General features: G+C 48.7%; 1 protein-coding gene across 4 annotated transcripts in view; it reads right to left on the bottom strand.

The window, feature by feature from the left end:
• LOC141055106 (proprotein convertase subtilisin/kexin type 4-like) overlaps nt 1-24,804 on the bottom strand; it is a 264,894-nt gene that overhangs the window by 228,425 nt on the left and 11,665 nt on the right. For 3 of the 4 annotated variants that reach the window (XM_073552061.1, XM_073552063.1, XM_073552060.1), the window contains exon 2: nt 6,212-6,316. The exons of the other annotated variant lie outside the window; for it this stretch is intronic. In XM_073552061.1, coding sequence (XP_073408162.1) covers nt 6,212-6,316 — 105 coding nt within the window. The remainder of the gene's footprint in view (nt 1-6,211; nt 6,317-24,804) is intronic. 4 annotated transcript variants of the gene reach the window in all.

Genomic DNA, 24,804 nt, shown 5'->3' with positions numbered 1-24,804 from the left:
ATTGCTACGTTCAGACTATCCATTCTGTCTAACCCTTTGGTACTGTATTGCTATCTCGTGCTTTGACCCGGCTTGATCTGGTTTCTGTCTCTGTCTGTGCCCCTTGGTAACATCGCCCTGTAGTTACCTTTCTAGGAGTTTCCCTGCAGCTCCTGGCTCTGTGGAGCTGAGGCTATGCCCCCAGCAGTCACGTGTTTCAAGTCCTGTGAGCTTGGAGCATGCATCGTCACCACTGAGACCCCGCTCCGCAGGTATCTTTGTGCACAGTCTTTGTACTCAAAACACGCGCACTGGCTCGGTGAGCAAGTGCAGTGCGGTGTTCCTGACAGTAGGTATTGTTCACATGATCAGGTTTTAAATACATTAGATAGGACTGCTCCGAGAAGGGTTACCGTGAAGTGGTGGAGTGGCTTCGTATACATTTTTTGCAAAAAACGTATCAACTAAATACCCTGTTCTTGTTATCAATTTTTACTAGCACTGGCTGTCTACTGTTATATTTTTTACAACAGAGTATTTTTGCACGTTTGTCATACTGTGTTTTTTGTTTGTGTTTCAATGTAATACAATAGTAGTACAGTCATGGCCAAAAGTTTTGAGAATGACACAAATATTAATTTTTACAAAGTCTACTGCTTCATTTTTTCTAATGGCAATTTGCATGTACTCCAGAATGTTATAAAGAGTGATCAGCTTAACAGCAATTACTTGCAAAGTCAATATTTGCCTAGAAAATGAACTTTTTACCCCAAAACACATTTCAACATCATTGCAGCCCTGCCTTAAAAAGACCAGCTAACATCGTTTCAGTGATTGCTCCATTAACACAGGTGTGGGTGTTGATGAGGACAGGGCTGGGGATCAATCTGTCATGATTAAGTAAGAATGACACCACTGGACACTTTAAAAGGAGGCTGGTGCTTGGCATCTTTCTCTTCTGTTAACCATGGTTATCTCTAAAGAAACACGTGCAGTCATCATTGCACTGCACAAAAATGGCCTAACAGGGAAGAGTATCGCAGCTAGAAAAATTGCACCTCAGTCAACAATCTATCGCATCATCAAGAACTTCAAGGAGAGAGGTTCCCTTGTTGCCAAAAAGGCTCCAGGGCGCCCAAGAAAGACCAGCAAGCGCCAGGACCGTCTCTTAAAAGTGTTTCAGCTGCGGGATCGGGCTACCAGCAGTGCAGAGCTTGCTCAGGAATGGCAGCAGGCAGGTGTGAGTGCATCTGCACGCGCTGTGAGGCGGAGACTCTTGGAGCAAGGCCTGGTCTCAAGGAGGGCAGCAAAGAAGCCACTTCTCTCCAGGAAAAACATCATGGACAGACTGATATTCTGCAAGAGGTACAGGGAGTGGACTGCTGAGGACTGGGGTAAAGTCATTTTCTCTGATGAATCCCCTTTTTGATTGTTTGGGACATCTGGAAAACGGCTTATTCGGAGAAGACCAGGTGAGCGCTACCACCAGTCTTGTCTCATGCCAACTGTCAAGCATCCTGAAACCATTCATGTGTGGGGTTGCTTCTCAGCCAAGGGAATGGGCTCTCTCTCAGTCTTGCCTAAAAACACAGCCATGAATAAAGAATGGTACCAGAATGTCCTCCAAGAGCAACTTCTCCCAACCGTCCAAGAGCAGTTTGGCGATCAACAATGCCTTTTTCAACATGATGGAGCACCTTGCCATAAAGCAAAGGTGATAACTAAATGGCTCAGGGAACAAAACATAGAGATTTTGGGACCATGGCCTGGAAACTCCCCAGATCTTAATCCCATTGAGAACTTGTGGTCAATCATCAAGAGACAGGTGGACAAACAAAAACCTTCAAATTCAGACAAAATAAAAGCATTGATTTTGCAAGAATGGACTGCTATCAGTCAGGATTTGATCCAGAAGTTGATTGAGAGCATGCCAGGGAGAATTGCTGAGGTCCTGAAGAAGAAGGGTCAACACTGCAAATATTGACTTGCTGCATTAACTCATTCTAACTGTCAATATAACCTTTTGCTACTTATAATATGATTGCAATTATATTTCTGTATGTGATAAAAACATCTGACAAACACACATTAAAACCAGAGGCCAGCAGATCATGTGAAAATATAATATTTGTGTCATTCTCAAAACTTTTGGCCATGACTGTACACCAAAAAAGTTTCAGTCAATCACTGACCTTCCTCAGCATACCGACTGCTATAGAATAAAGTGATGAACTAGATAGAAATCTTATGTGCAGGCTTGTGGTGATCTTGCCCAGATGTAGTCATCAGAGGAGAATATGACCATAGGTATATGGATTTCCAATGTAAAATAGTGTGCTCCATAATTAACTATAATTAATGGGCCAAAAATATAGGGGAATGTAAAGATCCGGTATCCACCGGTAATCCTATAGGAGGCCAGTGGTGGCAGTGGGAGGTGAGCCTCGAATAGATGTCTATCTAGTTCATCAGTTTATTCCATAGCAGTCGGTATACTGAGGAAGGTCAGTGATTGACCGAAAAGTTTTTTGTTGTACTATTGGATTACACTAAAGTTTTCACAGCATTGAAACTTGAGTTCCAAGTTTTATTTACTACAGGAAAGATGTATATCTTTGTACCGTGTTAGCCAGTAGATAGAAAAATATTCATGATTGAGAGTCCTCAGTAGTTGATACCTTTTAATGGCTAACTGAAAAGATGGTAACACATTGCAAGCTTTCGAGACTACTCAGGTCTCTTCATCAGGCTAGACTAATACAAAATCTGAAGTCACATATTTATGCACAATACAGCCTAGAAAAAATGCAATAGATAAGACAAGTGATGTGAAGCAGAACTATCAATATGGGAGAGGGAGAAACATAAATATAAACATTTGACCAGTTCATAGATAAGGAGTCCGGATGTTTTATGGTCCTCTGATTGGGGTCTAGTTCCGTGTTGTGATGCCCCCACACGGTTTTAAAAGGAAATTCCTTAATTGATGTAAAAAGACATAAATCCATGCGACACATTCATTCCAGCACTGAGAGTGTCAACAGCTGCAGGAACCTTTCCTTGCAACCAGAAAAAATGTAAAACCTGTCCATTTATAATGACCACGGACAAGATAAAGATCCCCAACTCACATCAGGACTTCAAGATCCCAGGTACTTTCACCTGCATTACATCTAATGTGGTGTACTTAATTATTTGTACTAAATGTCCAACTGGGGGTCTGTATGTGGGGAGACAGGGCAAAAGCTTAGAACAAGGATGAATGCTCATCGTCACACAATAAGAGAAAAAAGAATGGATCTACCTGTGGCAAAACATTTCTGTATCCTCAGGGATCAGTCACAGCAGCGTGGATATGAAATTACTGGTATTGAAAGGTAACTTCAATTCTCAGAGAGAGAGACGAGTTTGGGAGTACAAATTTATGACGAACTTTGACACTCTTAGTGCTGGAATGAATGTGTCGCATGGATTTATGTCTTTTTACATCAATTAAGGAATTTCCTTTTAAAACCGTGTGGGGGCATCACAACACAGAACTAGACCCCAATCAGAGGACCATAACACATCCGGACTCCTTATCTATGAACTGGTCCAATGTTTATATTTATGTTTCGCCCTCTCCCATATTGATAGCTCTGCTTCACGTCACTTGTCTTATCTATTGCATTTTTTCTAGGCTGTATTGTGCATAAATACACTCACTGGCCACTTTATTAGGTACACCATGCTAGTAACGGGTTGGACCCCCTTTTGCCTTCAGAACTGCCTCAATTCTTCGTGGCAGAGATTCAACAAGGTGCTGGAAGCATTCCTCAGAGATTTTGGACCATATTGACATGATGGCATCACACAGTTGGCGCAGATTTGTCGGCTGCACATCCCTTTTGCGAATCTCCCGTTCCACCACATCCCAAAGATGCTCTATTGGATTGAGATCTGGTGACTGAGGAGGCCATTTGAGTACAGTGAACTCATTGTCATGTTCAAGAAACCAATCTGAGATGATTCGAGCTTTATGACATGGCGCATTATCCTGCTGAAAGTAGCCATCAGATGTTGGGTACATTGTGGTCATAAAGGGATGGACATGGTCAGCAACAATACTCAGGTAGGCTGTGGCGTTGCAACGATGCTCAATTGGTACCAAGGGGCCCAAAGAGTGCCAAGAAAAAATTCCCCACACCATGACACCACCACCACCAGCCTGAACCGTTGATACAAGGCAGGATGGATCCATGCTTTCATGTTGTTTACGCCAAATTCTGACCCTACCATCCGAATGTCGCAGCAGAAATCGAGACTCATCAGACCAGGCAACGTTTTTCCAATCTTCTACTGTCCAATTTCGATGAGCTTGTGCAAATTGTAGCCTCAGTTTCCTGTTCTTAGCTGAGAGGAGTGGTACCCAGTGTGGTCTTCTGCTGCTGTAGCCCATCTGCCTCAAAGTTCGACGCACTGTGCGTTCAGAGATGCTCTTCTGCCTACCTTGTTTGTAACGGGTGGCAATTTGAGTCACTGTTGCCTTTCTATCAGCTCGAACCAGTCTGCCCATTCTCCTCTGACCTCTGGCATCAACAAGGCATTTCCGGCCACAGAACTGCCGCTCACTGGATTTTTTTTCTTTTTCGGACCATTCTCTGTAAACCCTAGAGATGGTTGTGCGTGAAAATCCCAGTAGATCAGCAGTTTCTGAAATACTCAGACCAGCCCTTCTGGCACCAACAATCATGCCACGTTCAAAGGCACTCAAATCACCTTTCTTCCCCATACTGATGCTCGGTTTGAACTGCAGGAGATTGTCTTGACCATGTCTACATGCCTAAATGCACTGAGTTGCCGCCATGTGATTGGCTGATTAGAAATTAAGTCTTAACACACAGTTGGACAGGTGTACCTAATAAAGTGGCCAGTGAGTGTATGTGACTTCAGATTTTGTATTAGTCTAGCCTGATGAAGAGACCTGAGTAGTCTCGAAAGCTTGCAATGTGTTACCATCTTTTCAGTTAGCCATTAAAAGGTATCAACTACTGAGGACTCTCAATCCTGAAAGTTTTATTTACTTTATTATCACTGTTTTGGGACCCTGCTTGTGCACCTCGCCGGTTGTGCTACGGTTCCTGCTTTATTCTCAAAGAAACAATGTCCTGCACTGACCTCTCTGATTTGGAATCCACGATCCCCATCATGGCTCTGACAGATTTTATTAGTTTATCTGTCTCTTCTATAAGGAAACAGACGCCCTTTGTTGCTGTCTGAAAAAGAGGCTGACGAGGAGGAATCGGAGGAGACATAATCGCTGACTTACTAGAAGCGACTGATACAGGAGATAACTGCCTAGCCCTTTTATCCTTTATGCTCTTTATGAGAGAGGGATCTTAGGGATTCTTTGTCGTCTGCCCTGATGATGGACCTTAAATCAGTTGCAAAGTTAAGAGTCTCCTCTGCTACTTTCTGTTCGATACATGCCTGGCAAAATCTTTTTTTTTTTTTTTTTTTTGTAGTAGGAATCAGGAAATAACATTCTACAAAGCGCACACTCCTTGTGCTTACACTTTGCCACATATTTCTCTCTCTGGCAATAAATGACAAGAAAGAAAAAAAACACATTACCAAGTGATCTGTAACAAAGATCACTTACCACTGTGAGGCAATCAAATAGTACTGGATTAAGAGGGGGACACATTGAGATGGCCAAAAAAAACATCTCTGGAGGCCGTACAATCATCCACTTTACTGAAGTGTCGCTAACTGGATCTGCTGCTCTTTGCAGAACTCAGTTTCTCACCAACACAGCTGGCGCGACCATTGCCTCGGGGTTGACACCTGCGTCTGGGGCTTGCCAACACGCTGCTGCTCTGTGTCTGTTCCATTATCTTGACATGGACGACAAGCATGCAAGCGCTTACCCATCGTTCCTACTGCACTTAAATGCGGGACCTGCACTATTGCCCACCCCTCCAGTAACCCGGAAGTTTAGAGACATCTAGCTACTGCGCATTTCCGACGCACCGGCCTATGTCACTCCGGCACATTTGCAGACACGTGTCTCACAGGCCAAAATCAAGGTGTCGGCCTAAGAAACGTGACAGCACAACTTATTCATGAGACTTACAACAAACCCTTGTGATGCCATATAAAGATGAACAGTCACAACTGAATGATAGGAAATAACTGACCAGGACAAGATGTCACAGTGTCACATTCGGTACAATGCACATAAGCAAATTACCTGAGGTTCTTTAGCAAGCCGGACTTGTCTACTCCAGTGAGGACTATGAGATTGTTTTTGCACGCCTCGATGATGCAAATGGTAGAAATGACTGCCATGTACAACCTGTACAAAAGAGACATCAACATGAGCGAGTCAGTCAGGGTATCAATATATATTCTTCCCTTTCATAACTACACTACAAGTTTCTGATCCTTTCTGCCATGAGGCATTATCTCAAACAACTTTGGCATATCCAGAAGAGTCACATCTTTCAGCCATTTATGTAAACACAATACAAGTCTCTGAGGTGGGTATATATCTTTAAAAGAGGTCCAGAGACACACTACTATTGAAATTCTATTAATTTGAATGAGAATTCTAACCACCTTAGCACTGACAGTAGTGAGAGACAGAGCCCTAACCTTGAGACAGATGTGGGTCACTTTGATGGGACCTGGATCTTACTATACATTTATGGCATATCCAGTGCTTATGCCATAAATATAGGATATGGAAATACCCCTTTAAGAGAAACACTAGCAGCTCTGATGGGCCGTAAGGCTATATACAGGTACGTCTCACAAAATTAGAATATCAAAAAGTTAATTTATTTCAGTTCTTCAATAGAAAAAGTCAAACTCCTATATTATATAAAGTCATTACAAACAAAGTGATCTATTTCAAGTGTTTAATTCTGTTAATGTTAATTATTATCAATCAAATTTATTATCGCCAAGTACATATTACATATATACAAGGAATTCTTTGTGGCAAAGAGGCAACATAATATATAACAACAGATACAACAAGTAACATCTAACAAGACAGATACAGTATATAGTCTACACATGACGATTTAATTGTTGAACAGAGTGGATAGAAGCTGTTCATATGGCGGTTGGTGCTGCATTTGGGGACTCTGAAGCGACGTCCTGAAGGGAGTAGTTGGAATGAGGAGTGTCCCGGGTGAGAGGGATCGGATGAAATTTTCAATGCGTGGGATCGAATACTCTTATCATAAAGATCCTGGATTTTAGGCAGGGGGGAACCTATAATTCTCTCTGCTGTTCTGAAAGTCCTTTGTAAGCGGAGTTTGTCATGCGCAGTGGCTCCCCCATACCAGACTATCAGAGAGGAACAAATCACAGATCTGATGACAGCATTAAAGAATCAGCAGATTCTTAGACAAACCATATCTTTTCAGCTGATGCAGGAAGAACATCCTCTGTTGTGCTTTTCTTATAACAGCATCCACGTTTTTCCCCCATTTAAGATCATGAGAGATAACACCAAGGAATTTGGTCTCTGTGACCCTAAGAACCACTTCGTCATGGATGTAGATTGGAAGTATCTCATGTTGATCTTTCCTAAAATCCACAACCATCTCAGCAGTTTTTTTAGTGTTGAGTACAAGATTATTGGCTTTACACCAGTCACATATTCTTTTCACCTCACTCCAATACAAGTCTTCAGCATTTCCCCTGATGAGACCAGTGTCACATCATCGGCAAATTTCAAGATTTTTACTGAGTCTGCTGAAGAGATGCAATCATTCGTATAGAGAGAAAACAGTAACGGGGACAAAACACACCCCTGATGTGCCCCGATGTTTGTGACCAAGGTGTCCGAAGTGAATGGTCCAACTTTTACACTCTGTATCCTGGCTGTCAGGAAATTATAAATCCACAAGCATAAGTTGAGAGGGACTCCAAGAGCTACCATTTCCTTATGAAGTAAATTTGGATCAATGGTATTGAACGCTGAGCTAAAGACCATGAAAAGAATCCGGACATATGAGTGCAGTTCATCTGTATGATCCAAAATGTACTTCAGTGCCAGATTGACAGTGTTGTTTGCCGAACGATTCTCCTTATAGGCAAACTGAAGCGGGTCCCATAGCTTCTGCGTGAATTTTATCAGGTGGGACATCATAATTCTTTCGAAGACTTTCATAGCTACAGATGTGAGTGCTACTGGTCTATAGTCGTTCAACTCAGAGGATCCCACTTTCTTGGGGACAGGGATAATTGTGGAACTTTTCCAACACTGAGGTACAACGCACTCTTTCAGTGACACATTGTATATATTTGTCAGTATAGGGGCAAGCTGGGTAGCACATACTTTCAGACACATTGGAGATACACCATCAGGGCCAGGTGCCTTTTTGACCTTAAGTCCCTTCAGGATGCGTATCACCTCTGCCTCGGAGATCACTACTTGGTTGTTGCACAATGAATGATCTTTATATGAACAGACTGAGGAGCTTAGAGATGAATAGCCACTGTGTGTAGAGCATATTATTATGGATTACATCTTGGGTTTGCAGACACACCCTCTTGAGTGGGTATGTAGGTGACTGGACCCTCCCATCTCTCCAGGTCACCTGGAAACCTTCCCAATGTATAGTAACCCTCAGCAGTAAATTTGCTGCGCAAACAAGCTCAGGCTTCCATCACAGGGCCACCCATCTCTGTGATACATACCACCCATTAACCACATGGCCAGTAGCCATACCGCAATGTTTAGTAACTGCATACTCCTTGTTACAGAACCCCCCAGCACCCCGAATAGGAGATGCATGTATGATAGTAGTAATGTGAGATGTATGCCCTTAATGCAGCAACCAACCGGCTGCCCCCCTGGGCAGAAGTAAGCGAAATATCCCACTTCTGACCTCCCCCCCACTTTGTAAATCCCACGGCTATTGTAATGTACATCTGGCGTCTTAATTGGAGCCTGTTATCTACTGGCCCGCCACATATTGATTGTCCTGTCCTCTGTATGTATATACTGTATATTCTGAGACCGATGAGTAAAATGTTGTCACACTGGAAATACGTGGAGAAGCAGTGATCTTTTATATGTTCCCATGTTACAAAGTGTCACGCTGCCACTGCATACTCAACCGGCCTCCGCTCCCGCGCCGCAGCCCCCCGCTGTCTGACAGCACCGCCGTCCCTTCAGCCACGGTGTCTCAGCATACAATGCGCATAGGCCGCGACCGCGCCTCCCTCCTGTTACTTGTGCTCCGGCAATGACCTGACCCGGAAGCACCAACGGACCAATGGCAGACCAGACAAGGGCATATCAGGCCGTTCCCCCTTGAGGGAGGTGCCTGATCGTTGTGTTTGCTAGCACACTGGGCCCTGTTTCCTCATGTGCTCTCTGCAGCCTCAGACCTGTCTTCCGTGATCCCTGCAGCAGCCCCACAGTCTGGTACTCCGTGGGTCCTGCTATCTATGCTCCAGTCATACTCCAGTCCTGCCTTCCGTGTTCCTGCTCCATCCTGCTATCCACGCTCCAGTCCTACCGTCCAACTCCAGTCCTGCCTCCCATGTTCCTGCTCCCTCCTGCTATTCACGCTCCAGTCCGACCGTCCTGCTCCAGTCCTGCCTTCAGTGTTCCTGCTTCGTTCTGCTATCCACGCTCCAGTCCTGCAGTCCTACTCCGGTCCAGTCTCTAGTGATCCTGCTCTGTCATGTTTCCACGCTCCAGTCCCGCAGTCCTACTCCGGTCCTGTCTCCAGTAATCCCGCTTCATCCTGCTATCCCTGGTCCGGTCCTGTAATCCTACTCGGACGCTACCTACCATAGTCTCGAACTCCTACTCCAGTCCGTTCTGAGCCGCCCCTCTCGGTACCGGCTATTCGTGGTACCCGAACCCCTGGGCCTGCTCCTAACGATCCCTGTATAGGGGTCGGCTCCACCTGGCAGCTCGCCCGGGGCCCCTCGGTGCCGCGGTCCAGAGGGCCCACTCCTGGAGATTTTCCTCACCTGACCAGCTGTGGTAATACAAAGCCTTTCGAACCAGCGTCCTTCATTCAGAAGTGAGGAAAAGCAGAGTGGACCTCCTGAGAAACGGGGTGGTAATGTAAAGAGTACACAGCACAGAAGACCCCGTTACACTGGTGGCAGCAGTGGGATATGATACCCCATCTTTAGGAGTAAAGGACTGAACGGAAAACAACTACCAGAAGTTAAAGAGGATTACATTAAAAGACCTCGTGGAAGCTCGAGGGTTAATCGCCAGCAACAAAACAAAAGCGGATTTGATAGCAGCCATCATGGAACACGACGGTGCAGCGCCCCCCAATGTGAACGTGGAAGAGACTGAATTTCAGAGGGAGGTAAAGAGCAGATTGGCGTTCTATGGTCCAAATGCTGCAGTAGAGATCGTACGAGAGGTGATGGCTGATGTGCGTACTGATCTGAAGGAAAAGATGGCAGAGTGGACCAGGATAGAGCTAGCCAAGATGGAGATGGCATAGAAGACCAAAGTAGAGCTAGCCAAGCTAGAGCTAGCCAAGATGGAGATAGAGCGGAGAGAGGAGAGTCAGCGAGCAGGGGGAGCTCTGGCCTCCGCCCAGGTACCGTCAGCAGTAAGCCACAAAGAAATCCAGTATAATGCCTTCCGATAGTTGGGGGAGGCAGAGGAAGACATTGATGACTTTCTGCAGGACTTTGAGCGGCAGTGTGCCCTTCATCAAGTGAAGCTGGAGGATTGGGTTCAGGTTCTGGCCAGCAAGCTGACAGGCCAGGCAGCGGACACCTATCGCATGGTACCTGATGAGAACTGTATAGACTATGAGCGGGTCAAAGAAGTGATCTTGGCCCAGTATGCGCTGACACCAGAGGTATACCGCCAAAAGTTCCGCAGACTTATAAAACAGGTAACAGATACCCACGCTGAATGGGCCTGTAAACTACGGCGGTCACTGCTACAGCAGGTACAAGGGAGCCAAGCAACCACTAAGGAGGACGTCCTCCAGCTCTTCTTGTTAGAGCGATTCTTTACTGGACTAAACCCCGAGACACAAGAATGGCTTCGGGACAGACGGCCAATGACTCATGAGGAGGCCGCTCATCTGGCCGATGAACATCATGATGCCAGGAGGTCTCAGTTGTCAGGATCTAAGACTGTCAAAAGGGGCCCTCCCATGGGTCTGGAGGCCCCTAAACCACAGAAGATTGTCAGGGAACCAGCTAAAACCCCGGCTTACCAGAGTCCCCCTGGGGTGCGATGCCACACCTGCCATCAGCTGGGCCACCTGCAAAGACAATGTCCCAACCGGACTCAGTGTACCCAGTGGCCAAAGGCGGGAACGGCTACCGTCAACCGGGCCGCTGTACTCTACTACCAGGGCGAAGCTGACCCGGCATTGGGGGCTATGACTAATCCAGGGATGAAAGAGATGGAGGAAGTGCTGCATGAAGTAGACCCTGTGTAGGCAGCCCGGGCAGATAATTGACAACAGCATCGACAGGCGGTGTAGGTTAATGGGAAATGTATGCAGGGACTAAGATTCCAGAGCAACTTTGACCCTTGTGAAGCCTCATCTCGTCTGGGACCAAGAGAAGACGGACCGGACAGTGGCCATCCGTGTAGCAGGGGGAGCCATACATCGACTGCCCACTGCCAGGATTCACCTGAACTGGGGAGTCGAGGATGGCCTTGTTGAGGTCGGCCTGATGGAGGCTTTGCCTGCAGACGTCTTGCTGGGAAATGACTTGGGGCCCATGTTGTTTGCATTCTCGGTCGCCCCTCTGGCTGAAACCTATCCTGTGACAACTCGGAGACAAGCTCGAGCTGCGGAGGCGGAATCACACTCAGAGGAGGCCCAGGTAAGACACCCCAGCCCTACACGTATTCCCATAGCCAGACACATTTCTTGGGCCACCCCAGCTGAGTTTAAAAGGGAGGTACTTGAGGATCCCTCATTACAGGGGTATCCTGGGAAAGCACAGGAGGGGAGAGGAGTACTGGAAGGGGAACAGTTTGTATGGCATCAGGGACTCCTCTACCGGGTTACAAAGCAGCGCCACACAGGGACAAGCCCCACTATAAAACGACAGCTGGTAATTCCCAAGAAGTATAGGCAGGAGCTACTACGAATCTCTCATGACATACCCTTAGCCGGGCACCTCGGCGTCAGTCGCACCAGGCATCGTCTGACACAAAGCTTCTTTTGGCCGGGGGGTAACCTATGATGTTCATCAGTACTGTCAGACCTGTGACAGGTGCCAGCGCACTGGCAAGAGGGGAGATCACTGCAAGGCCAAACTACACCCCCTCCCCATTGTGGAGGAGCCATTTAGCGAAATAGCGGTCAATCAGATAGGGCTGTTAGCCAAACCCAGTCCGTCAGGGAAAAAGCATATATCGACAGTGGTAGATTATGCCACACAGTATCCAGAGGCGGTTGCATTACCTAACATACTGGCAGAGACAGTGGCGGCTGCCCTTCTCCAGGTTTTTTCACGGGTTGGATTTCCCAGGGAGGTTCTCGGACCAGGGTACCCAGTTTACAGCAGAGGTAACCAACCAACTGTGGAAGCTGTGCGTCGTAAAGTCGAATAGAAGTGCCCCGTACAACCCGCAAACCAATGGGTTAAGTGAACGTTTTAATGGAACTTTAAAACAACTCATTGGGACTTTTATCAGGACCTATAGGGACTGGGAAAAATTCTTGCCACACCTCCTGTTTGCCTATCGGGAGGTTCCCCAAGAATCCACGGGGTTCTCCCCGTTCTAACTGTTATACAGAAGGCGGGTAAGGGGACCCCTAGACTTAGTGCGAGAACACTGGGAAGGGGAGGGAACCATAGAAGGGATACCTATTGTGCCCTATGTGCTGGAATTCCAGGACCGCCTACAGGAGCTGACTCAGGCTGTATGTGGGAACATGCAGGCGGGCCAACGGCGCCAGCGCTTATGGTACGATCGGAGGGCCAGAGAACGCACCTTTGAGATGGAAGGTCCTGGTGTTAGAACCAACTAGGCAGAACAAGTTCAAAGCTGCATGGCAGGGGCCCTACCAGGTAGTGGGGAAAATAGCCGACACCACCTACAATGTCGCCGATTGTTACGACCCCAGGGTTATGCGCATGTTCCACGTGAATATGCTGAAGCCCTACCGGGAGCGCCCTGAAGAGGTAGTGGCCATCTGTGCACGTGAAGCAGAGGATTTAGCAGGACTCCCCTTGCCTGATGTCTTAGGGGAGAAGACTCAGTCTAAAACATGGGACCAGGTACACTTGGGAGAAAACCTAGGGCCCCGGGAGAGACAGCAGGCGGAGGTGTTGTTGAGGCAGTGACAGAGGATGCTGTCAGAGAGACCGGAGTACACCCGCCTGGCACAACACAAGGTTGAGACCCAGGATCAGACCCCCTGAGACAACCCCCCTTTGCGTCCCTGAGTCTGTACGAGAAGGGATGCGACAAGAGATACAAGAGATGTTGCGTTTAGGGGTCATTGAAGAGTCAGAGAGTCCGTGGGCATCCCCCGTAGTGTTAGTGCCCAAGAAGGATGGGACTACCCGGTTTTGTGTAGATCATCGCAAGCTAAATGAGAAAACGGTGACAGATGCGTATCCCATGCCGCGTGTGGATGAGTTGTTAGACCGGCTGGCGGGGGCAAAGTATTTGACCACTGTGAGGTAGCACTGTCATTCAAGGTTGGGGGACACTCGCTTGGCAGCCACACCATCAGATCCAGCTCGGGTTTTCATAAGCCATAACATAGTCCGTGAGGTTAATTTGTCATCATAAACCACAGCAATATAAACAGCATCACAGGATAGCGTCCATTATACAGGCTATTCAGCCTCATCCTTATCTCACCCACGTCAGGGTTCCCACATGGCTGTTTCTCCAGGCTGCAGAAATCCACTCACTCCTCAGGGACTCTCAGACACTGGCTGCCATTACACACACAGCCGCTCCACAGGCTGTTAGTGAGGAGATCCTTGTCCTTATGGGACCTTCAAAACTGGACCAATCAGGTCCCAGCATTCACCCCTTGTTGACCTACCCTGGCCACCTTATATGGTCCGTAGCCACGCCCACTGGGTCACATGGCTATGACCTCATCACAGGGCCTTCACACACTTACAAAGCCTTTTACTATAGGCGTTTTCAGACACACCCCTGGGTGGATTTGTAGGTAACCAGAACCCGCCCATCTCTCTAGTTACCTGAAGACTTCTCCCTTATACTTAGAAACAACCTCAGCCATGATATTGCTGATCACATATACACAAGTCTCCATCTCAAAGCCACCCACTTTGAGATACATAACTATCCTTAAGGATTCTGCCACTCACCCGTTCTCTTGGGACATCCACACAGCACCCCCTAGTGGACACAGTGGTCATTACACCACATACCCCGCCCCTCTGTTCAAACTTGTGGGGTTGAACACACAATCTTACACCAGGATCTCGAGACTGGGCATTCATTACACCTTGCCCCCAGGTCAAGAGAACCGTCTCCATCTGTCATACGGCCTTATCTCTGCGTTAGGCCTCCCCCGCCCCCAGCGGTCAAAGTATCTGTCATTGTCTTTGACCCTCCAGTTGCAGTCTGTCTGCGTCATCAGACACTGTTTAGTCACCACCCTACTAGAGTGCGCTTTGTCACCTGACTGCTCTCCCACTGACCGGCTCTCCCGGTTGGTACGGTCATCAGTCTTAATCGGTCCTACTGTCTGGCCTGAGTCTGACCCATTCAGCGTCTCACAGGAACTGCGGTCTCTCAGCCTCGCACGGCCCGTCGAACTGCCACTTGCTGATATTCTTTGGCCACCTGCCATGTCACTACTTGGAGGAACCGTTCGGGCCCTTACATCTTGGGTTGGAGGCAGCCGCCACCTGGTATTCCGTACTTCTTTATTAATTCGCTGACGGTCCAGCCTCAACTGATCAATTTCTTGCAGGTACCCCACTCGATACTCCACGAGCATCCGAAAGGCTCTCAGGCTCTCCATGGAGCCAACCACGATGTTGGGAATTCTACCCACTTCACTGGATACCGGGTCTTCATTATCAGGAGGGATCCTCACCCTCACCACGCCGGAGATATTCACAAAGTCTTGCATTACCTTCCCGGATCTTCCAATGATTCTCCCAATCAGAGCTTTGGGTACCGGAACCACGTCTTTCCGCAAACCCAGCCCATTCATAGCCTCCCTGGCTAACTCCAGGCATCGAGCAGCTTTCACATTACTCTGCCTGACCAACTGTTTGACGTGGAGACACTGCAAATGCATCTCTTTCAGGACAGCTACCAGGTTTGCTGTATCTTCTCTGGTGGATATTATCACTAACTGCCGAGTCTCAGGTGCCCAGTGCACCTCACACGCCTTGACCGCCTCTTTGAAAGCCTCATGTACATCTTCCTCCGCACAGGCGTCTTGCATGTCTTCTGGAACGTCAATCACAGTCTTGAAGGACGTGGTCTTGCTCTCTTCCAGGCCAGGAGGCTCTGGCCTTACCACGGACACTTCCCTCACTACAGTTGACCCAGCCGGGTGACTGTCTTCTTCAGTTCTTAACTCATCAACTTCACACGATTGGATCACTTCATGACCCTTGGCCACGATGGCTACTGGCAATTCTGTCTTATTATCACTCACACTCACCCACGGTAAGTCTTCGTCCAATTTCTCCAGCAGAAGACTGTTAACTACTCCTCTGAGTTCCTTCATCTCTTCCTTGAGGTTCTTGTTCACACTTTGCCAGGTGGACAGGTGACCTCTGAGCTCCAAGATCTCTTTCTTGAGCTCCTCGACCTTGTGCTCAGCCATTTGTCTCAGGACTCTTTCTCGTTTGACACATTCATCCACCTCCTCTCTGAAGGCCTTATTCAGTCCTTGCCACGTTACCATGTGCAAATAAAAAAAGAGAGAAGCCAGCGCTGCCGATGGTCAGAACGCACAACATGAAGTGCAATGCACATATTGACATCTAACTGTAATCAAAATGAGACATTTGGCAAAATATTGATCAATACATTGAGCCACCCCGCCGCGCCAAGGCAATCTCATGTGGGGGGTCCTACTCTACATTTTTTATTACTCACTGTGCCATTACAACCTCCTGAATATTTTAAAAGCAAGACCATATCTATTACAAATGTACCTGAAACATGTCTGAATCGCTCCCGTGCAGCCAGATGAAACAAGTGCAGATAAAGGCCAACCAGGTCTGAACACAGACATCTCAGGTTAAACCTCCACACACTGCCCAACCAGCAAACACAGATGAAGGGCGATGCAGGCTCAGACACAGATGTACAAATTATAAAGCCTGGGGCAGGGCGGGGCTGCTGTGTGTGTGCACAGCATCCTAGATCCATCACAATGAATACAGCAAAAATGGCGAACATAACCCAGCGCACACAGCAACAGTGGTGGTCAGCCACGACGCAATATGCAAATAAAAAAAAAAAAAAAAAGAGAAGCCAGCGCTGCCGATGGTCAGATATTCAGGAGGCCGTAATGGCACAGTGAATAATAAAAATGTAGAGTAGGACCCCCCACATGAGATTGCCTTGGCGCGGTGGGGTGGCTCAATTTATTGATCAATATTTTGCCAAATGTCTCATATTGAATACAGTTAGATGTTAATATGTGCATTGCACTTCATGTTATGCGTTCTGACCACTGGCAGCGCTGGCTTCTCTCTTTTTATATTTGCACGTTACCATGTGGCCTTTGAGCTCAGAGACTTCTTTCTCTAGCCCTTCTATTCTGTGCTCCCTTTCTTTCTCAGAGCCACAGTCACCCCCAGAGATTAAGTCATCCCTCCAGTTACTCACTAACCGTGTGACTACTTCCGCCGTCTTATCCACCAGGTCAGCGTCAGTTTTGTCACGAGTTTCAGTCAGCACAGCACTAGATTCTGTCCTAGTGGTGGCTACTAGCAACAACACGTCACAGTCACACCACATCGTACGGTGAACCCCCAAGACACTCTCTATCCGTGTGTCAGCTCCGCTCTTTTTGTTTACCACACAATTCTAATTCACACTGTGGTACCCTTCAGGTGACGTCAGAAATTCATCTGACGCAATTCTTTCTCTGGTCGCCCCTACGTCTGGCCTGTCCACGTTAGGAGGCGTCAGCGTCTTCGTATTGGTTAGTCCAACAGTAGGAACGTCTCCATCCTCGTACCATAGGTCATCCAACGTGACAAAATCCCGGCCCCCCTCCAAGGTATACACTAAGTCTGCTGGTATCCCGCCATGTTGGCACTCACTGCCTCCGGGCCCCTCAAACACCACTCTGTCTAGCATAGTTCCATGTTTACAGCGAACCTGGGCTATTTTCTCAGTCAGACAAAGTGAGAGGAGCTCCTACCAGAGTCACCAGACTCTTGGAGTCCAACCGTCCAGAGATTCCTTCCCGTTGCAGCATCACAGTACACACTTGCGGTCTGTCATGCTCCGGAAAGTATAACCCACATTCTGGAAACGACATGCACGCACACTGCGGTTTCCCAGACATACCCACTGAGCCAACCAGTGCTGCCATTTCTTCACACTCGGCCCCTTTCTGGACCACACCACCCCAATTTGGGTCACCGCCCCCTCTGGGACTCCACCCCCTTTTGGGCTACTATGCCGATTTGGGCCACCGCCCCCTTTTGGGACTCCACCCCCTTTTGGGCTACTAAGCCAATTTGGGTCACCGCCCCCTTTTGGGACTCCACCCCCTTTTCAGGATCTCCCCATGTCTGTTATACCGGTCTTCTCAGACCACAGTTCACACCACACAGTTTGTATTTCTTACGAAACCACACAAGTCTTTGTTGGCACCACCACAGCTCCTGCTGTCACCGATCACCGGCACCACCGGCTGCTGTTCACACACAGCGGCTGGTGTCACGGCAGCTCCTGCTGCGCCGTCTTCGTAGACCCGCCGATCCACCGGAAGCCGCTTGTCACCTTCATAACCCCGCCGAGTTACCGGAAGCCGCTTGTCACCTTCATGACACCACTGAGCCACATCAAGCCGCTTGTCACCTTCATGGCCCCACTGAGCCACATCAAGCCGCTTGTCACCTTCTTGTCTCCCACTGAGCCACCGCAGGCTGAGTCGAAAAAAAAGAAGAAAAGAAACAGACCACAAAAAACTCACGTGTCCTGACTGTGTGCTATCCAGGACGCTCCTGTCTCCACCTGAGACCGTCCAACACACAGGGCGCATCGGGTGCGATTCAGGGAGCGACCCTCCTCCCAGCATCTCCCCACACACCGGCCTCACCAGGTCCAGGGGCTCGGTGGGTGCTCTTCAGGATATCTGTCTCCGCCTGAGGCTGCCCAACACTCGTGCCTCACCAGGTCCAAGGTCACACCACGTGCTCCTGGGATCCGACTCTGCTCCCAGGGCTAACCCTCCAGGACCTTTCCTCACTGAACTCTCCATAGAATCATAGAATCGTAGAGTTGGAAGGGACCTCCTGGGCCATCTGGTCCAACCCCCTGCTCAAAGCAGGATTCGCTAAATCATCTCCAGGTACACTGTCTTCCTCACTGACCCAGGTCAGTACCACACGAACACCAGTCCGATACCTGTGTCGGCCACACGGGTCACCGTTTTACTCATTGACCCAGGTCAGTACCACACGAACACCAGTCCATTTCTCCTGTGTTGCCCACACAGGTCCTCGGGTACCTCTTCTCCGCAGAGGCACCCTAGCAATCACCAGTCTCTTTCTCCTGGGGAAGCAGCCGCACTGGGCTCACCGATCCGGACAGTGCCTTACTCACTAGGCCGCCCCACGGTTTCCAGAACCACAGCCGGACAGTGGCTTCCCCACTTGCAGGCTGCCACAGGCTCTGGTCACACGTGGCCGATCAGCAGCACATCACACGGCTTCCACAACAGTCAGCCCTCCTGCTCTTTGCCACCGAATTTTGCAGTCCTTATCCGTTGCTCCCAGCAACAAGGCTACACCACTGCACATAGCCTTCTCCACCAATTGTGAGGCAGCGCTGTCATTCAAGGTTGGGGGACACTCGCTTGGCAGCCACACAATCAGATCCAGCTCGGTTTTTCATAAACCTCATGGACTATGTTATGGCTTATTTGTCATCATAAACCACAGCAATATAAACTGCATCACAGGATAGCGTCCATTATACAGGCTATTCAGCCTCATCCTCATCTCACCCACGTCAGGGTTCCCACATGGCTGTTTCTCCAGGCTGCAGAAATCCACTCACTCCTCAGGGACTCTCAGACACTGGCCGCCATTACACACACAGCCGCTTCACAGGCTGTTAGTGAGGAGATCCTTCTCCTCACGGGACCTTCCAAACTGGACCAATCAGGTCCCAGCATTCACCCCTTGTTGACCTACCCTGGCCACCTTATATGGTCCGTAGCCATGCCCAATGGGTCACATGGCTATGACCTCATCACAGGTCCTTCACACACTTACAAAGCCTTTTACTATAGGCGTTTTCAGACACACCCCTGGGTGGATTTGTAGGTAACCAGAACCCGCCCATCTCTCTAGTTACCTGAAGACTTCTCCCTTATACTTAGAAACAACACCTCAGCCATGATATTGCTGATCACACATACACAAGTCTCCATCTCAAAGCCACCCACTTTGAGATACATAACTATCCTTAAGGATTCTGCCACTCATCTGTTCTCTTGGGACATCCACACAGCGCCCCCTAGTGGACACAGTGGTCATTACACCACACCACCATCGATCTATGCAAAGGCTATTGGCAGATCCCCCTAAGTCCTGACGCTATTTCCAAGTCTGCATTTGTCACCCCGTTTGGCTTATTCCAGTTTCGAGTTATGCCATTTGGGATGAAGAATGCCCCTGAGACCTTCCAGAGGCTGGCTGACCAGCTTCTGGATGGTCTCCAGGACTATGCTTGTGCCTACCTGGATGACAACGCCATCTACAGCGCGACATGGGATGAGCATCTAAATCACCTAGAGACAGTATTGGACAGGATCCACAAGGCCGAAATCACCTTGAACCCCAACAAGTGTCACGTGGGCAAAGCAGAGGTTCAGTATATAGGACATTGGGTGGGAAGTGGGAAACAGCGACCAGAACCAGCCAAGATTGAGGCCATTGAAAAATGGCCCACCCCACGCACTAAAACCGAGGTCATGGAGTTTCTAGGGACAGCAGGTTATTATAGGAAATTTGTCCCAAATTACAGCAGCATAGCCAAGCTCCTCACTGATGTAACCCGTAAGAACCTCCCCTGCCAGGTAACCTGGACCCCCGAGTGTGAGGAAGCCTTCCGCCAGCTAAAGGACGCCCTCACCAATACCCCGGTATTGGCCGCACCCGATCCAACTAAACGTTTCCTGGTTCACACAGACGCTTCTATGTTTGGATTGGGGGCAGTGCTGAGCCAAGTCGGGCAGGACGGTCAAGACCACTCGGAAGCTTACCTGAGTCGGAAACTACTGCCCCGCGAAGTAAGCTATGTGGCCATCGAGAAGGAGTGCCTGGCAGTAGTATGGGCACTCAAGAAGTTGCAACCATATTTGTATTGATGACAGTTTTCCTTCCTAACGGACCATAATCCCCTAGTGTGGCTTAATCGGGTCTCTGCAGACAATGCCAGATTACTGCGGTGGAGTTTAGCCCTACAACTTCTAGGCTTCACCATCCACTACAGACCCGGCAAACAAAATAGTAACGCCGATGGACTAAGTCGACAAACGGAACTTGTACCAACCCCATAGAATTCGGTCATCCCCAAGCCGATCCGTTAAGGATCAGACTGTGTATGCCGATTGCGTCGCTGAAAAGGGGGAGCCGTGTTACAGAACCCCCCAGCACCTCGTTACAAAGCCTTTCGAACCAGCGTCCTACATTCAGAAGTGAGGAAAAGCAGAGTGGACCTCCTGAGAAACAGGGTGGTAATGTAAAGAGGAATTACAGCACAGAAGACATACTGACCTGAAGAATCATACATGCAGATCAGTTTTAGCATTTTGCAAACATGGTAAATAAAAAAAAAAAATATTGTGAAATTACACTTTTTTTTGCAATTTCAGTGCACTTGGAATTTTTTCCTGTTTTCCAGTACACTATGATAAAATCAATGGTGTAATTACAAAGCACAACTGCAATAAACAAGCCCTCATACGGCCAAACTGACAAAAAATAAAGAGAGTCATGGCTCTGGGAAGAAGGGGAGTGTGAGAATCATGTGGGAATAGTGGATGAGGGCAGGTATATCTCGCCCAGATACCTTTCCTATGTGGCCTAGTCTGGTCAGTATCTCACCTGGTTACTAATGAATAATGGGAGGCGGATATAAAAGGATGCCAGGTGGTTGTGTGTGTCTCAGCCTGGGGACACAGAGAGCCTGTCTGTGTGAGAGACACACGCGAATGAAAGCAGTGCCCACGGTAACTGTGGTTTGGCTGGACGGGAGAAGCCCGCCAGTTACTAGTTAGGTTGTACCTTGTTTAGTTAGTGCTGGACAGGCAAGGTTTTGTTTATGTTTTTATTTCCTTTATGCATTGCTTTCACCTGACCCAGTGTCTGTTATACCCGGATCTCGGCTGTGCGCCTGAGTTTCATGCTGAACGCACGTGACCTTTGACCCCAGCAAAGGCGATCCCGGAGTGTTTTATCACATTGTGGTGGAGAACGAGGGCATCACGTTGGAAGCATGAGCATGGAGGACGTGGTGAAAGCGCTGGTACAGTCCACCGCCGTCCAACAAGAAGCTAATCGGGTGATGATGGCCCAGCTGAAGGAGTTGGTGGACATGACAGCTACCGATCGTTCGCTTCTCCAGCAGGTGGCGCAGCGCCTGGCAAGCTTACCTGAGGTTAACCCGGAAGCCGAGTCAAGAGTGATTCACGTGAGTCGGTACTGGCAGAAAATGACGACCGAAGATGACGTCGAGGCAAACCTGACTACGTTTGAATGGACGGCGGTGCAAGAAAAATGGCCGAAGGAACGATGGGCCGGCCTGATTGCCCAGTTTCTTTCCGGTGAGGCCCAAAAGACTTATTATGACTTAGAACATGAAGCCGCGCAGGACTTTGACAAACTGAAAGCCGAGATCTTGGCCCGGCTGGGAGTGACGACCGCTGTCCGTGCACAGAGACTGCATCAATGGACTTATCAGCCGGATAAACCAACGGGTCACAGATGTTCGACCTGATTCACGTGACGAAGAAGTGGCTACAACCCGAGGTGTTGACAGCGCCAGAGATAATCCAGAAAATCGTCATGGACAAGTACCTGGGAGCTCTACCGCCAGCCCTGAGGAAGTGGGTAAGCCATGGAAATCCTACGACGGCAGATCAACTGGTGGATCTGGTTGAACGTTACTCCGTGGCGGAAGGACTCCGAGACGACGTTACCCCACCTCGTTCTTCATCATCTCCACGTGGAACCGGTAAGACTGTTCCAGGGAGTAGGGGAGAAGGAAAAATCCCTAAGACAGTGGGGGAGGAAAACGGGACTGCCCGCACTGCGAGGCCGAGAGTAACGAACTATGGTCTAAGCAAGGGGCCCGTTAGGTGTTTCCGCTGCCAAGAGATTGGCCACACTGATGCGAACTGTCCGGTCACTGCTGAACCCATGCAGTGCGACGTCACAGACTCTAAAAACCGCATGTCTATGGTTGCACGGGTTGAGAGTGTGAATGCCGGTCAAAAGGATGTGGAAAAACACTTGTGTGATTTAACTGTTGATGGCAAAAATGTGGTGGCATTGTTAGACTCAGGAAGTGTGGTGACTCTGGTGAAGGCCAGTCTGGTGTCAGCCCCGACTGGACCATCAGACAAATTTTCTGTAACGTGTGTGCATGGAGACACCTGTTCGAACCACACCACGGTCATATGCATTACTACTTCCTATGGGTCTGTGCAACATAAAGTGGGACTCGTTCCTGCATTATTGCATGATGTTGTCTTGGGCCGGGACTTTCCCCACTTCTGGCAATTGTGGGAGAATCAGTTGATACCCCAGGGTAATAGTGTACGTGGTTCTTCTCCCAGGACGCGTGTGGGTCCCGAACCCCTGGATGAGGTCTCCCCGGAAGACGCTGGGGATGAGTCTGCTGGAAATGACCTGCAGTTCCCGTTTTCAGTCATGGCGGTTGATACGGAGACGACCAGGGAAGAGGAGGAGGCCGACAGCCGTCCACCTCCCCGTTTGCCGGATTTGGAAGTTCAAAAAGATGACTCCCAAAGCGAGCAAATAAAGGATCCTACCCTTTCTCAGGCTAGGACAAATGTAAAAGTGATAAATGGGGTACCCGTAGAACCTGGCTCTAGGCTGGCATATCCTTACATGGTCCTGGAGAATGATTTACTATATCAGATAGAGAAAAAGGGGGAAGACACGGTGCAACTATTAGTCGTGCCAAAACCCTACCGGCGGCAGGTGCTGGACCTGGCCCACGGACATGTGATGGGAGGGCACCTGGGAGTCCAGAAAACCACCGAAAGGATATTACAGTTTTGTTTGGCCAGGCATGCATCACGATATTCGTGTATATTGTGAGTCTTGTCCTGACTGCCAAGCCTCTGTGCCTAAGCCCCGGTTCTGTAGCCCTTTGGTACCCCTACCTATTATTGAGGTCCCGTTTGAGAGGATTGGGATGGATTTAGTTGGGCCCCTTCCACGGTCTGCACCTGGACACCAACATATCCTGGTCCTCTTGGATTATGCCACTAGTTATCCGGAGGCCATCCCTTTGCGTAACACGGCCACCAAGATGATTGCGAAGGAACTGGTGCATGTGTTTAGTCGGGTCGGTATACCAAAACAGATACTCACCGACCAGGGGACTCCCTTTATGTCCAGGGTAATGAAGGAGCTCTGCCGGTTGTTACAAATCGAACCGTTACGCACATCCGTGTATCACCCTCAAACAGACGGGTTGGTCGAACGGTTCAATAAAACTCTGAAGCAGATGCTGAGAAAGGCGATACACAAGGACGGGAAGAACTGGGACTATTTACTTCCGTATTTGATTTTTGCCATCAGGGAAGTGCCCCAGTCTTCCACGGGATTCTCGCCTTTCGAGTTATTGTACGCCCGACGTCCTCGCGGACTGTTAGACGTCGCCAAAGAAACCTGGGAGGGTCAGGTCACTCCGTTTAAAACGGTGATCGATCACGTATCCCAAATGCAGGACCGTATTGTGGCTGTTATGCCTATCGTCAAAGAACACATGATGCAGGCTCAAGGAGCCCAAAAAAGAATCTATGATAGGGGCGCCAAGATCCGTACGTTTGCACCCGGAGATAGGGTGTTGATCCTGGTCCCCACGTGGACAGTAAGTTCCTAGCAAAGTGGCAGGGCCCCTTTGAGATTAAGGAAAGAGTTGGTGAAGTAAACTACAAAGTATACCAGGCAGGTAAACCTGAACAGGTTTATCATGTAAATCTGATAAAACCCTGGAAAGATCAGTCAGCCTTGTCAGCGGAGCTGGCCCGTCCCGTCTGCTCGCAAACCGTACCGGAGGTACGGGTTGCAGAGACTCTCTCGGAGCGGCAAAAGACTGAGGTCAGGCAGTTTCTACTTCACAACCAAAAGTTTTTCTCAGAAAAACCCGGGCAGACTACGCTAATGAAACGACATCGTAACGGAACCTGGTGTCACAGTTAACGTGAAACCCTACAGAATTCCGGAAGCGCGCCGTGAAGACGTTTCCCGAGAAGTGAAGGCAATGTTAGAGTTAGGTGTCATTGAGGAATCGCACAGTGTTAATTCCTAAACCGGACGGCACCATCCGGTTCTGCAATGACTTCAGGAAACTGAATGCGGTCTCAAAATTTGATGCCTACCCTATGCCCCGGGTCGACGAGT

This window comes from Dendrobates tinctorius, unplaced genomic scaffold (genome assembly GCF_039654945.1).
Source record: "Dendrobates tinctorius isolate UK_male_01 unplaced genomic scaffold, ASM3965494v1 ptg000184l, whole genome shotgun sequence".
NCBI classification, from domain to species: domain Eukaryota; kingdom Metazoa; phylum Chordata; class Amphibia; order Anura; family Dendrobatidae; genus Dendrobates; species Dendrobates tinctorius.
The sequence above is the reverse complement of the archived record's forward strand: the minus strand, read 5'-3'. Positions and strand labels throughout refer to the sequence as shown.